This window comes from Phocoena phocoena, chromosome 8 (assembly GCF_963924675.1).
Source record: "Phocoena phocoena chromosome 8, mPhoPho1.1, whole genome shotgun sequence".
NCBI lineage: Eukaryota > Metazoa > Chordata > Mammalia > Artiodactyla > Phocoenidae > Phocoena > Phocoena phocoena.
The window spans coordinates 54885815-54898277 of NC_089226.1; the positions used below are offsets into that span (position 1 = coordinate 54885815).

Genomic DNA, 12463 nt, shown 5'->3' on the forward strand with positions numbered 1-12463 from the left:
AACACATGTCCAGGATTGTGCACATGCTTAGGAATGACATGAAAAGGCCCTAAGATCACAATTCTGGGTACCCTTGAGAGTCTGCATAAGCAAGGAGCAAGCAGAGTTTTAAACTGTCTGGCTAAGTGTTGATTGCATACCCCAAATTGCATACAGAGCCCCTTACCATAAAGTGGAACACCTATTGGTTTTAGGCATATAGGGAAACTTCTGTCATTGTTTCAGGAAACCACATCTAAAGAACTAAAGGAAAGTGTGAGAACAGTATCTAACCAAATAGAGAATAACAATAAAAAGATAGAAATTATTTTTTAAAGGAAATCCTGGAGCTGAAAAGTACAATATTGAAATGAAAAGTTCACTAATGGGGTACAATGGCAGGTAAGAATCAGCAAAACTGAAAGGTAAATTGAGATGATCCAATCTGAGAAAAAGGATAGAAAAATGAATGAAAACAATGAACTGTGGGACACTGGAAACCCCTACCAAAAAAAACCCCCCAAAACACACAACATACTCCCTAACAGTTTTCACAGAGAAGAGATAGAAGGGGCAGAAAGAATATTTGAAGAAATAATGGGTGAAAATGTCTGAAATTTGATGATGAACCACAATCTACACATCTATGAAGCTCAATACATTCCAAGTAGGATAAACTCAAAGAGATCCACATGTAGATGTATCATAGTCAAATTGTCAAAAGTTAAATATAAAGAGAGAATTTTGAAAGCAGCAAGAGAGAAGTGACTTGTCAAATCCAAAGAAATCTTAATAACATTTGATTTCTCATTAGTAACCAGTTAATGCCAAAAAAAGTGGGATGACATTTTCAAAGTATTGAAAGAAAAAGACTGTCTATCACAAATTGTATATCCAGCAAAACTATCCTTCAGAATGGAAGGATCAACTTCCATCACTACTGGATGAAGAGCTCCATTACTTGCACCTAAGTGTAAATTATTAAAACAAACAAACCAACAAACATAACCTAAAAAAAAATTTTTTTAACCCCAATCATGCCAAGACTTTGGAAAAGGTTCAAAGAGGAAACAGCAAATTAAGAAATACGTATTCAAGAAAAAATATAAATATTTGGTAGGAAAGGTGAAAATCTGTGATATTTCAAGAAAGGCTGCTGCCTGCCTGCCTCCTCCTAGTTCAGTGAGGTGAGACTCCACTCCAGACTGCTGCAGCCAAGAACATAGGGCTATTTCTTCTCTCAGCTACCAGCTGTAAGGCTTTCTTCCTGGGAGAATCAGGACATCAATGTTTCTCATACTGCCTGCAGCTATCTATTGCTGAAGCTTAGTCCCAAGTGAGTGTGGTGGAGAGGTAGGGGGTTCCCTTCTTTTATCCAACCTCCACTCATGGAATGGAGACCCTATTTTGGTCATGGCACACTGAGAATACTTGAGGAGCTGCAATATAAAGGAAATGAAATTTCAAATCACAATGAGATAACATTTCACATCAACTAGGGTGGTATAATAAAAACAAAGCAAAACAAATAAAAGTTGACGAGGAAGGATTTAGAAAAATTGGATCCATCATACATTTCTAACATCTATAATGTAAAATGGTGCAGTTACTTTGGAAAACAGTCTGGCAGTTCCTCAAAAGGTGAAACATAGAGTTACCGTATGACCCAGAATTTCCAATCCTAGGTATGTGCTTAAGGGAACTGAATGATTTTGTTTATATGAAACATCTAGAATAGGCACATCTATAGCAACAGAACGTAGTAGTTGCCAGGAGCTGGAGGGAGGGAAGAATGGGTAGTGACTGCTAATGGTTATGGGGTTTCCTTTGGGGTGATAAATATATTCTGGAGTTAGTAGTGGTAGCTATTGTACAAGGTTATGACAAAAAATCCACTGAATTGCATACTTTAAAACTCTAATGGTGAGTTTAATGGTATGTGTATTATATCGAGAGAGAGAGAGAATGAAAGAAATAGTTACTTTTTACTTGGAACTTTGTCATTATGGCTTAGGAGTTTGAAAATCACTTGGTCAACCTTATGCAGTGTCAACCATATGCAGTGTCAACCATACACTAATAGCTTACCTCAGTTCCTGTTTCTCTCCAATCCCAAGCCCGACTTCCCCCTGGCCACACTTTGCAGTCCTTATAGACTTTAGTAGAGCCGTGTACTTTCATTTGCCCCCATGAGAGGGAAGCAATTTCAGGGGAAGACATAAGGAACTTAATTGAACTCTGAAATTAAAAGAAAAATATAGTAAATCAGTTTTAAAGTAAGGTTGAAACAGCTCCAAAATACAGGAGCTATACTATAAACAGAATGTATTTCAAATTATAATGCTGTATACAAAATATAGTAAGCCCTGGTCCTCTATGAGTTAAGAAGCATCTTTCTCATTTATGTGGTTGTCACTTCTTCTCCAGAGGTCTAACAAGTGAAATGTTTTTCTTGGGATCCTGAATCATCCAACCATGGAAACTAGATACTACAATTACTTCTCAGACGCTGGAGGGAATTCTCTGGATTTTTTTTTGTTTTTGTGGTACACGGGCCTCTCACCGCCGCGGCCTCTCCCGTTGCGGAACACAGGCTCCGGACGCACAGGCTCAGCTGCTCTGCGGCATGTGGGATTCTCCCGGACCGGGACACGAACCCGTGTCCCCTGCATCGGCAGGCGGACTCTCAACCACTGCGTCACCAGGGAAGCCCCTCAGGATATTTTTGAGAGATAAAATTAAAGGTGGAGATTTACTTCAGCATGATGGAGTGAGGAAGTTGACAAATCCTTTCCCTAAAAGCAGGTATAAAGCTGGACAAAACTGTCAAAATAAAAATTTGGCACTCTGGAAATAATATTAAAGATATATTGCAAACTGAAAAACGCTTATTCATGAAAACCACTGAATTTCAGATAAGAACAGTAAGATGTTTTGTTGTTCTTGCCTGGGATTACTCCCATGCCCCTACAACAGTTCTGTTGGCACAGAGGTTCAACTTGATTGGGGCAGGGCATGAAAACCAACAGTCTTGCTGCTAAGGCAGAGGAGGCTCACTTGATTTAGAGCATTTTCAGTTAACCTGGTGATTTCAGTGGCAAGTAAATATGGATGGCAGGTGGCTCTGCTTCCTTAATATTGTAAGCCTGTTTGGAACAAGCAATGGATTGTCAGAGTAGACAGGGATTTAAAAGGAATTCCCAAGAGGTGCTTGATAAGCTCTCTATCCTGAGTGGAGCAAAGGCTGTGAGCATATGCATCAAAGACAGGAATAGGCCTAAGTCATGGAAATGTTCTGGGCCAATGGAGCCTATAGAACATGCAAAGTGAAGAGGTGAGGGGGCTCAGAAGGACTCAGAAGAATGTAAGGGCCAGGGAAGAGATGAAAACATCTGAACATTGAATGTACTCCCCAGCACAGACGCTGATCCATCAGTAGAGAGGGTTAAGTCTTACTGGCTTGAGGTGTTTGAACACAATCTTTGGCTGTACACTAAGACATATACGCACAGAGGAGACCCCCTAGGAAGCCAAGCTTAAAAGTAAAAACAAGGGGAACTCCCTTACGGTCCAGTGATTAGGACTTGGCACTTTCACTTCTGGGACCAGGGTTCAATCCCTGGTTGGGGAGTTCCCACAAGCCATGTGGCACGGACGAAAAAAAAAAAAGAGAAAAAAAAAAGCCCTTAATACAGATTTCAGTGGCCACACATTGCATGGGAGACAGAATCCACAGATTTAGTTTAGGCAAGTGACTAAACAGAAACAAATAAACTAAGAACAACAATGTAGGGGGAAAATCCAAATCCAGACTCTATAATACATTATCTAAAATACCCAGTTTTCAATAAAAAATTACAAGACATGCAAAGAAACAAAAAAATGTGACTCATACTCAACTGAAACAGTATCTGAGCACTCCCATATATTTGATTTAGCGAAGACTTCAAAGAAGCTACTCTAAATGTGTTCAAAGAACTAAAGGAAACTATTCATAAAGAATCAAAATTATGATGAAATGGGACGGGCAAGTTAGGGGGATGGGATTAAGAGATACAAAATGCTCTTTATATAATAGATACGCAACAAGGATATATTGTATAGCACAGGAAATTATAGCCATTATCTTGTAACTTTTAGTAGAGTATAATTTGTAAAAATACTGAATCACTATGTTGTATACCTAAAACTAATATAATGTTGTAAATCAACTATACCTCAGGGACTTCCCTGGTGGTCCAGTGGTTAAGAATCCACCTTCCAGTGCAGCGGACGCGGGTTCCATCCCTGGTCAGGGAACTAAGATCCCGCATGCCGCAGGGCAAGGAAGCCCGTGTGCTGCAACTACAGAGCCTGCATGCCACAACTACAGAGGCTGTGTGCTGCAACTAAGACCCGACGCAGCCAAAAATAAATAAATAAATATTTAAAGAAAACTATACTTCAGTGTGAAAATTATGACAATGACTCAATGAATATAGAATCTCAATAAAGAGATAGACATTTCAAAAAAGAATCAAATGGGAATTCTAGCATTGATAAGTACAATAGCTAAAAGGTGCTTGATTCAGGTTTCTCCAGAGAAACAGCACCAGTAGACTATATATATTAACAGATTTATTTCACAGAAGTGGCTCATGCAATTGTGGGGATTGGCTAGTGCAAAATGTGCAGGGCAGGCTGGCAGGCTGCTCTCAAGCAAGAGTTGTCATTTCAGTATTGACGTGTTATTTCTTCTTCCTCAAGGAAACCTCACTTTTCCTTTTGCGGCCTTTCAACTAATTGAATGAGGCCTTCCAAGAGTATTGAGGATAATCTTCTTTATTTAAAAGTCAATTAATTGTAGATGTAAACTAGGTCCACAAAACACCTTCATAGCAGCACCTAGTGTTTGATTGGATAACTGAGTGCTATAGCCCAGCCAAGCTGACACACAAAATTAACCATCAGTCTACCCCTTGTTAATATGGTACCTATATACATGTCCTTAAACTGTATTTAATCTCCAAATAAAGACAATAACAAAGTGATATTTCTCCCTAATATTAATAACTACTAACCTATTTTTAAAATGTGTAATATAACAGAGGACATAAACACACTATCTTTGGTGCTGTGGGAGGAAGACACAAATTTATAAAACATGATTCTTGTTGAGAAGTTAATATTATACCAGAGGAGAGAAGACATATGCAAATTACTAACAATTTCTTAAAGGTGACCTTTAAAAATTACAAGGTAACTTTTGAAAAGTGGTATAAGGAAATTGTAATGAGCTGTTATGAGGGTTGAGAAAGACTTCTGTACTAGTCTGCTAGAGTTTCCATAGTAAAATAACAAAGACTGGGTAGCTTAAACAACAGAAATTTATTTTCTCATAGTCTGGAGACTGGAAGTCCAAGATCAAAGTGCCAGCAGGGCTGGTTTCTGGTGAGACCTCTGTTCCTGGCTTGCAGATGGATTCTTTCTTGCTTTGTCCCCACATGGCCTTTTCTCTGTTCATGAGCACTCTTGATGTCTTTTCCTTTTCTTATAAAGATACCAGTCCCATTAGAGCCCCAATCCTCACGGCCTCATTTAACTTTAGTTACCTCCTTAAAGGCTCTATTTCCAAATATAGTCCCATTGAGGATTAGGGCTTCAACATATGAATTTGGGGGAGGCACAGTTTGGTCCATAGTAGCTATCCTATGGCAGTACTACACAGTTTTGATTACTGTAGCTTTGTAGTCACTTTTGAAACCAGGAAGTGTGAGACCTTCAACTTTGTTCATCACTTAAAAAACCGTTTAGGATATCCTGGGTTCCTTGCACTTCCATATTAATATTAGGACCAACTTACACATTTCTACAAAAAAGGCAACATAATTTTTCTTTCAGTAAAAATAATTATTTCATCAGAGAAAGCTCTTAAGAAATAAGAATAGACTGATGCATAACTCTTTTTTTTTTTTTTTTGCGGTACGCAGGCCTCTCACTGTCGTGGCTTCTCCCGTTGCGGAGCACAGGCTCCGGACGCGCAGGCCCAGCGGCCACGGCTCACGGGCCCAGCCGCTCCGCGGCATGCGGGATCCTCCCGGACCGGGGCACGAACATGCGTCCCTTGCATCGGCAGGCGGACTCTCAACCACTGCACCACCAGGGAAGCCCTGATGCATAACTCTTAAGAAAAAAGATGGTAAGGCACTTCTAAAAGTGTTTCTTCAATGAATACAATTCTATTGCAACAGAGAATTCAGTTATCATTAAGAGAAAGAACCAGAAAATGGCTGGATTAAATCTTGTTTATTACTTCTTTTTATTTTCATATATTTTCCTATGAAACTATTTTGAAGACCATAGATTCCTACTTCTGTTGACATTTAACAGTTTTTTCACTACATATAACATATCCATATACTTCTAGAAGTATTTCTTGTAAAAGTGAGTTTTAAACAAACCTAAGTAAATTTGCTCATTACTAATTAGGAATTCCCAAACTGGCTCCACAGTTGAATCCAGTTCACTTCAATATACATTTGCCAGGCTTACAATATCTGTAAAAAAAATTGTGTGACAAATGCAAAGATAATATGTTGGGGAGACAGAAATATGTATAAATTATTCCATTATAAGGCAGACTGTTATCAATGTAATTTGACAAAATTGAAGGCTAAGCCATTAAATTTTAAAATCAAAGCATAATTACATTCAATTAAATGCAGAAATATCTTTAGAGTTCAAGAGTTTTCACAAATGTATAAACTTGCTAGTCATGAAACAGAATGTATCTCGAAATTTCCCTTGTGCACCTTTCTAGTCAATCCCCTTCCAAGCTCAAAAGAAGCTTTTGATTTCTATTCCCATATATTAGCTAGACCTTCATATTGATGGAATTTTACAGTACCTACTCTTTTGTGTCTTTCTTCTTTCACTCAAAATGCTTTTGAGATTCACCTATGTTGTAATATATATCAAGTGTGTATCAGTCTGAGTAGTAGTCTGTTGAAAGACTATATCACTATTTACCCATTCTTCTTCTGATGAGCATTTTGTTTCTTTTTGGTATTTTGAATAAACTAGTCACTAATTCTGAATGCAAAACTATTTTGTCTTTTCCCCTAAGAGAATGTGAAATTTGAACTATCTTAAGAAATTTCTTATTCATAAATAAAGACTGAGTGTAGGTAATTTAATGCTTATTTAAAGGCTTCTTTATGGAAGTAGCAATAAATCAATTACAGTTTTTTTTAAAGCTACTTATTTTTTCTATCTTTACCTTTTAGTCTGATATATATAATGCAATTATTTAACTACGTAAATTGGGATTAAATTCTTGTAACCCACAAATTCTCTTAGCCCAAGGCAAGAAGAGACGGTGCTTATCATTTATTTTTTTTCCAAGAACAGACTTAGTGAAGGTATGACCTAAACCTTGCTTTGTAGTACAACATCTCTCATCTTTTGGGTGGATATAACTTTTGATGCCCAAGGACTTTGTTCTAATGCCAATCTTGATTACAAAAGCAGAAACTCTAACCTTATTTATCAGTCCCCGCTTTGAGTAACAGTGTCAGCACTGAGAAAAGAAAAAAATTATATAAAGCTTTTTTTTTAGAAAGTTATATTTACAATCCCATGGGAGAGCAGGTGAGGTGCTGGAAAAGCTGCAAGCGAAGAGAGAGAAAGGAAAGAGGCAGGGGGGTAGTGTTCAGAAAACGATATAACTAAATCTTTCTTTTGGTCTGAAGGTTTTTTTTCCATCAAAATTCATTCACAAAGATATGATTTTATTTAATATTGTGTACCTGCCTTTCATTTAAGGTCAATTAAGTTATGATCTTATGAAGATTTTTGTATCTTTGCAAAACTGATAAGTTCTGGGTCAAATTTTTCTTAAACTGGGGTCTTCGGGGCCCCAGGTATAGAGATATATATACTTGGGAGTTTGAGAGTTCTACCAATATATTTCAGTTTATTTATTTATTTTTTTAATTGAGGGATAGTTGATGAACAACATTATATAAGTTTCAGGTGTACAACACAGTGATTCACACTTTTAAAACACAATTTTTAAAGGTTATACTATATTTACATCCATTATATTGTAAAATATTGGCTATATTCCGTTATACAATATATGTTTTAGTTTAGTTCTGTTTCATTTCAGTGTTGTTTAAAATATTTTACTACACATTAAATTAAGACTTTTGCTATGATAATTCATCACATTTTCCTAAAGTGAGACTTTTCTTTCTTTTTTTTTTAACTTTTAAAAAAAAATATCTTTATTGGAGTATAATTGCTTTACAATAGTGTGTTAGTTTCTGCTTTATAACAAAGTGAATCAGATATACATACACATATATCCCCATAAAAATATGGAATGCTTCATGAATTTGCATGTCATCCTTGCGCAGGGGCCATGCTAATCTTCTCTGTATCATTCCAATTTTAATATATGTGCTGCCGAAACGAGCACTTTTTAAACTTTTCTATTGTGGCACAACATACATAACATAAATCTTACCATTTTAACCATTTTTAAGTGTGTAGTTCAATGGCATGAAGTACATTCATATTGCTGTATAGACTTTAATTACATCAGTATTTCTTAAACTGATATTTTCAAGAGTATTTGTAAATTTTATTTTTCTTTTTTATAAAATTAATTTTTATTGGCATATCTTTACAATGTTGTGTTAGTTTCTACTGTACAGCAAAATGAATCAGCTATACATATACATATATCCCCTCTTTTTTGGATTTCCTTTCCATTTAGGTCACCACAGTGCATTAAGTACAATTCCTGTGCTATACAGTATGTTCTCGTTAGTAATCTATTTTATACATAGTATCTATAGTGTATATGTGTCAATCCCAATCTCCCATTTCCTCCCCTCCCAGTATTTGTAAATTTTAAAACAACATTTTTTTCCTTTAAAAAGGGTTTGTAGGGACTTCCCTGGTGGTGCAGTGGTTAAGAATTCACCTGCCAAAGTAGGGGACACAGGTTCGAGCCCTGGTCTGGGAAGACCCCACATGCCGTGAAGCAACTAAGCCCCAGCACCACAACTACTGAGCCTGCGTGCCACAACTACTGAAGCCCACATGCCTAGAGCCCATGCTCCACAGCAAAGAGAAGCCACCATAATCGCACTGCAACGAAGAGTAGCCGCTGCTCGCCACAACTAGAGAAAGCCTGCGCACAGCAACAAAGACCCAACACAGCCAAAAATAAATAAATAAAATTTTTAAATAAATAAATTAATAAAAAGGTTTGTAATTTTTTTTTTTAAAGTTTTTTGCTGCACCCCACTGGTATGTGGGATCTTAGTTCCCTGACCAGGGATCGAACCCTCACCTCCTGCATTGGAAGGCAGAGTCTTAACCATTGGACTGATGGGGAAGTCCCAAAAAGGGTTTGTATATTATTTGAGATTAAGAATCAGTATTCTAGGTAATAAAGTCCTCTTATAATATAGAATTTTTTTCTCTTGATAAACGAGTATTCTTTCTTTCTTAGTCTGATATAGAACATTACAGTTTTTCCCTTTTTTACCTAGAAATGCAGAACAAAATTCAATTTTTAATTGTGGTAATCATTTTTTCTGTTCCCAATATAATTACTTGCCTATATATTTCTTTATTTTCCTTTAATTATAAATGGTCCTATTTTAAATGGTTTATATTATATTTTGAAATTCTTTTTAGTAAGTAGATACTATATAAATTTTAAATGCGCACTGAAATTTTTGGCTCAAAGTAGTAAACTATCAATTACAAATAACTGAACTCTAAGTTTTAGGAATTTGTTCAATAGTAGCAACTAATATTTTTAAAGTATTTACAGTGTGCCAGGGCATTGTGCTACTCAATGTACTGTGAATTATCTAGTAAAATCCTATGTTGTAGGTACTATTATCACCCGACTTTACAGAGGTTCAAAGAAATAAAAAATCTTCCGCAATGTCCTGAGGCGGTTCCTTTAGAAATCAAGTCTTGCTGAACTCCAAAGCTCAGGCTCTTAACCAAAATGCACATTGTATCCCAAGCCGCACATTCTACTTTGCATTACTGATGGTTTTTCCGAGATTCTTTGTGGGAGAATGCTCATTGCTTCTCCCAACGAAGCGGAACCCTGTCTTGTAACAAACTTTTTTCCCTTGCACAAAGTTTCCTACCATGTCCACCCTCAGTGCAGTCCTAGTCCACCCTCTGATCTTGGGCCGCTACAGAGCCTGGTCCCCAGATCTTCGTGCCTCAACAAAGCCCCTCCCCCTCACACGCTGGCAACCACAGCAGGGCCCTGTCCTCTCACACCTTGGTCCCTGTGAAGAGCCTGGTCCCTTTAGACCCTGATTTCCTAGCAGGGCCCCAACTCCGCAGACCTGTGATCCCGGCAGAGCCTCGTTCCATCAGGCCCTCGTCCCCCAGAGTTTTCAGACACTGCTTTCCAGCACAGGTGCGGTTCTTGTACCTTAGCAATATCCCTCAGCAAACTTTCACTGAGACATCTCCATACAAAGGTTCCATCCCAGCCCCTAATTCAGGGCACCTCTCCACCTTTCCCTTCTCCAACTTTTTCTCTGAATCGTTTTTTTCCCCCCTATTCTCTTTTGTTGCTTCTTATTCACTCTCCTCAACTTCCCCCACCATCTGGTGCCCCAGTTTCTGTCCCGAGTGCCCCCCCAAACTTACCCAACGCCCTCCCTCCAAGGAGCAGCGATCTCGAACGGCTCCCTGCTTTACCTCTCACCTTTGCTCCCGAGGACCCGGCCAGGCGATCCCCCCACGACTCGCGCGGCCCTGAAACAGTCTTTTGGCCTGTTATCGAGTGAAGCTCCGCCCTCTTCAAGCCTATTGGTCACCGTTCCTAAAACTCCCGCCTCTCCAGCTTCCAGCCCGCCTCCCTGCCCCGCAGCCCTTGTTTTCATTCCCCTTGTCACACGAGGCAGTGGCGAACCCGAAGTGGGAGGAGCGAGGGAGGGGGGCGGAAAGAGAGCTGAAGGCGAAAGGCACGGGGCGCCTCTCTTTCCTACGTCTAACTCGGTTCTCGACTGCTCCGGGCCGCCGTTGTATTGTGGGATCGCTGCGCCGTGCCTGAGACGCTCGGATCCGCAGGGGCGCCCACTTGCTAGCGCCTCCTGTCGTCTGTAAGGTTGCCCTGCCATTCCTCGGCACCCCAACTCCCCCCACCCCCCTATCGCCTCCTCCTCCATCCTCCAGTTCAAAATGGCGGCGGCGGCGGCAGCGGCGGTGGCTATGGCTCCTCCGGGCTGCCCGGGTTCTTGCCCCAACTTCGCCGTAGTCTGCTCCTTCTTGGAGCGCTACGGGCCGCTGCTCGACCTGCCTGAGTTGCCGTTCCCCGAGCTGGAGCGGGTGCTGCAAGCTCCGCCGCCGGACGTCGGCAACGGAGAAGGTAAGCTAGGGGCCCGAACGCCCGGCGGGAAGCGGCCCTGGCATGCTCCTTCTCTCCGCTCTTCACAGACACCCCGGACCTCCGCGGCTCTGTCCTCCCGCTGGGGCGCAGTTCAGCCCGACCGATCTTCTCCTCCCAGCCCCCGGGGTCTTGGGCAGTGGGGAGGCGGGGCGGAGGCCCCATAGGGCCATTCCGCCCGACGCCCAGCAGAGGTGGGGGCGTCGCGGGCTGGGTCTGGGCTGGGGGCGGGGAGGGGTCATTGTGCTGGTCGGCCGCCCCTGGGACTGCTCTCCCGCGGCGGGGACCGGGTCCCCCAATCCTTCTCCCTCTCGGTGGCGGGGGAAGGGGAGCGCAGGTTCCGGCCAGCTTTGCGCTTTTCTCCTCTACTCCTCCCTCACTCCCTCCCCTCCTCCCACCATCCTCGCTACCATCTCCGGGGAGGCTGGGCTCATCTTCTCGGGGCGCCCCTTTCTCTCCCTCCACCTGGGTGGGCGGGGGCAGCGGACACTTCATCTCTCCCTCCCTCTAGTGGGAACTCCCCCGAGAGAGTCGGCTCTGGTCTCTTTTCCTTTCCCCTCCAGGGCTGGTTTAACCCCCCAAACTCCTTCCTCTGAGTCCGGAGGTTTGCTCCTCCTCCTTAGGAGGGGGTCCTCCTCCATTCTCGCTTTGGGGGATGAAGTCGGTTCAGCTTCTCCACTTTGGAGGGTAGAGGGTTAATTTCTCCTCCCCCATAGTTTTCCTCCTCCCCACCTCCCCCCAAATAATAGAAGAGCATCTCCCCACTTTTCCAGTCCCTTCCCCCTTCATCCTGGTATAAGGCTTAGGGGAAGAAGAAGTCGCCCTCCCATTTGCAGGGTAGGGTGGGGTGGTTAGTATGTAGGGTGGAGGAGGGGCTCAGACGGAGGGGAAACAGTTGAAGAAGGTGCTTGTTGCTCATGTTTCTCTCTCTGGTGCCGCCGGTCTATTATTGGTGTTCGCAAGTGGTGCTCCTTCCACATAAGGCCACCGCGCGGCTTCAGGGCGCATGCTCTGCCCGGCCCCATTGAAACTTCCTGCTGCTGCGGCGGCGGCGGCGGCGGCGGC

At 41.5% G+C, this 12463-nt stretch overlaps 2 protein-coding genes and 1 non-coding gene across 3 annotated transcripts in view; 1 reads left to right on the forward strand and 2 right to left on the reverse strand.

The window, feature by feature from the left end:
- AAMDC (adipogenesis associated Mth938 domain containing) overlaps positions 1-10695 on the reverse strand; it is a 28853-nt gene extending 18158 nt beyond the window's left edge. Inside the window, exons 1-3 of the mRNA XM_065881456.1 lie at positions 10660-10695; positions 2736-2802; positions 2068-2217 (exon numbers count right to left, since the gene is read on the reverse strand). Coding sequence (XP_065737528.1) covers positions 2068-2199 — 132 coding nt within the window. The 5' untranslated portion in view covers positions 2200-2217; positions 2736-2802; positions 10660-10695. The remainder of the gene's footprint in view (positions 1-2067; positions 2218-2735; positions 2803-10659) is intronic.
- On the reverse strand, positions 8334-8440 carry LOC136127705 (U6 spliceosomal RNA). Its single transcript, XR_010656160.1, has one exon. It is a non-coding gene; the product is annotated as a U6 spliceosomal RNA (small nuclear RNA).
- A 489-nt stretch (positions 10696-11184) lies between the features above and the next one.
- RSF1 (remodeling and spacing factor 1) overlaps positions 11185-12463 on the forward strand; it is a 165327-nt gene continuing 164048 nt past the window's right edge. The window contains exon 1 of the mRNA XM_065881801.1: positions 11185-11380. Within this exon, the coding sequence (XP_065737873.1) occupies positions 11194-11380 (187 nt within the window). The 5' untranslated portion in view covers positions 11185-11193. The remainder of the gene's footprint in view (positions 11381-12463) is intronic.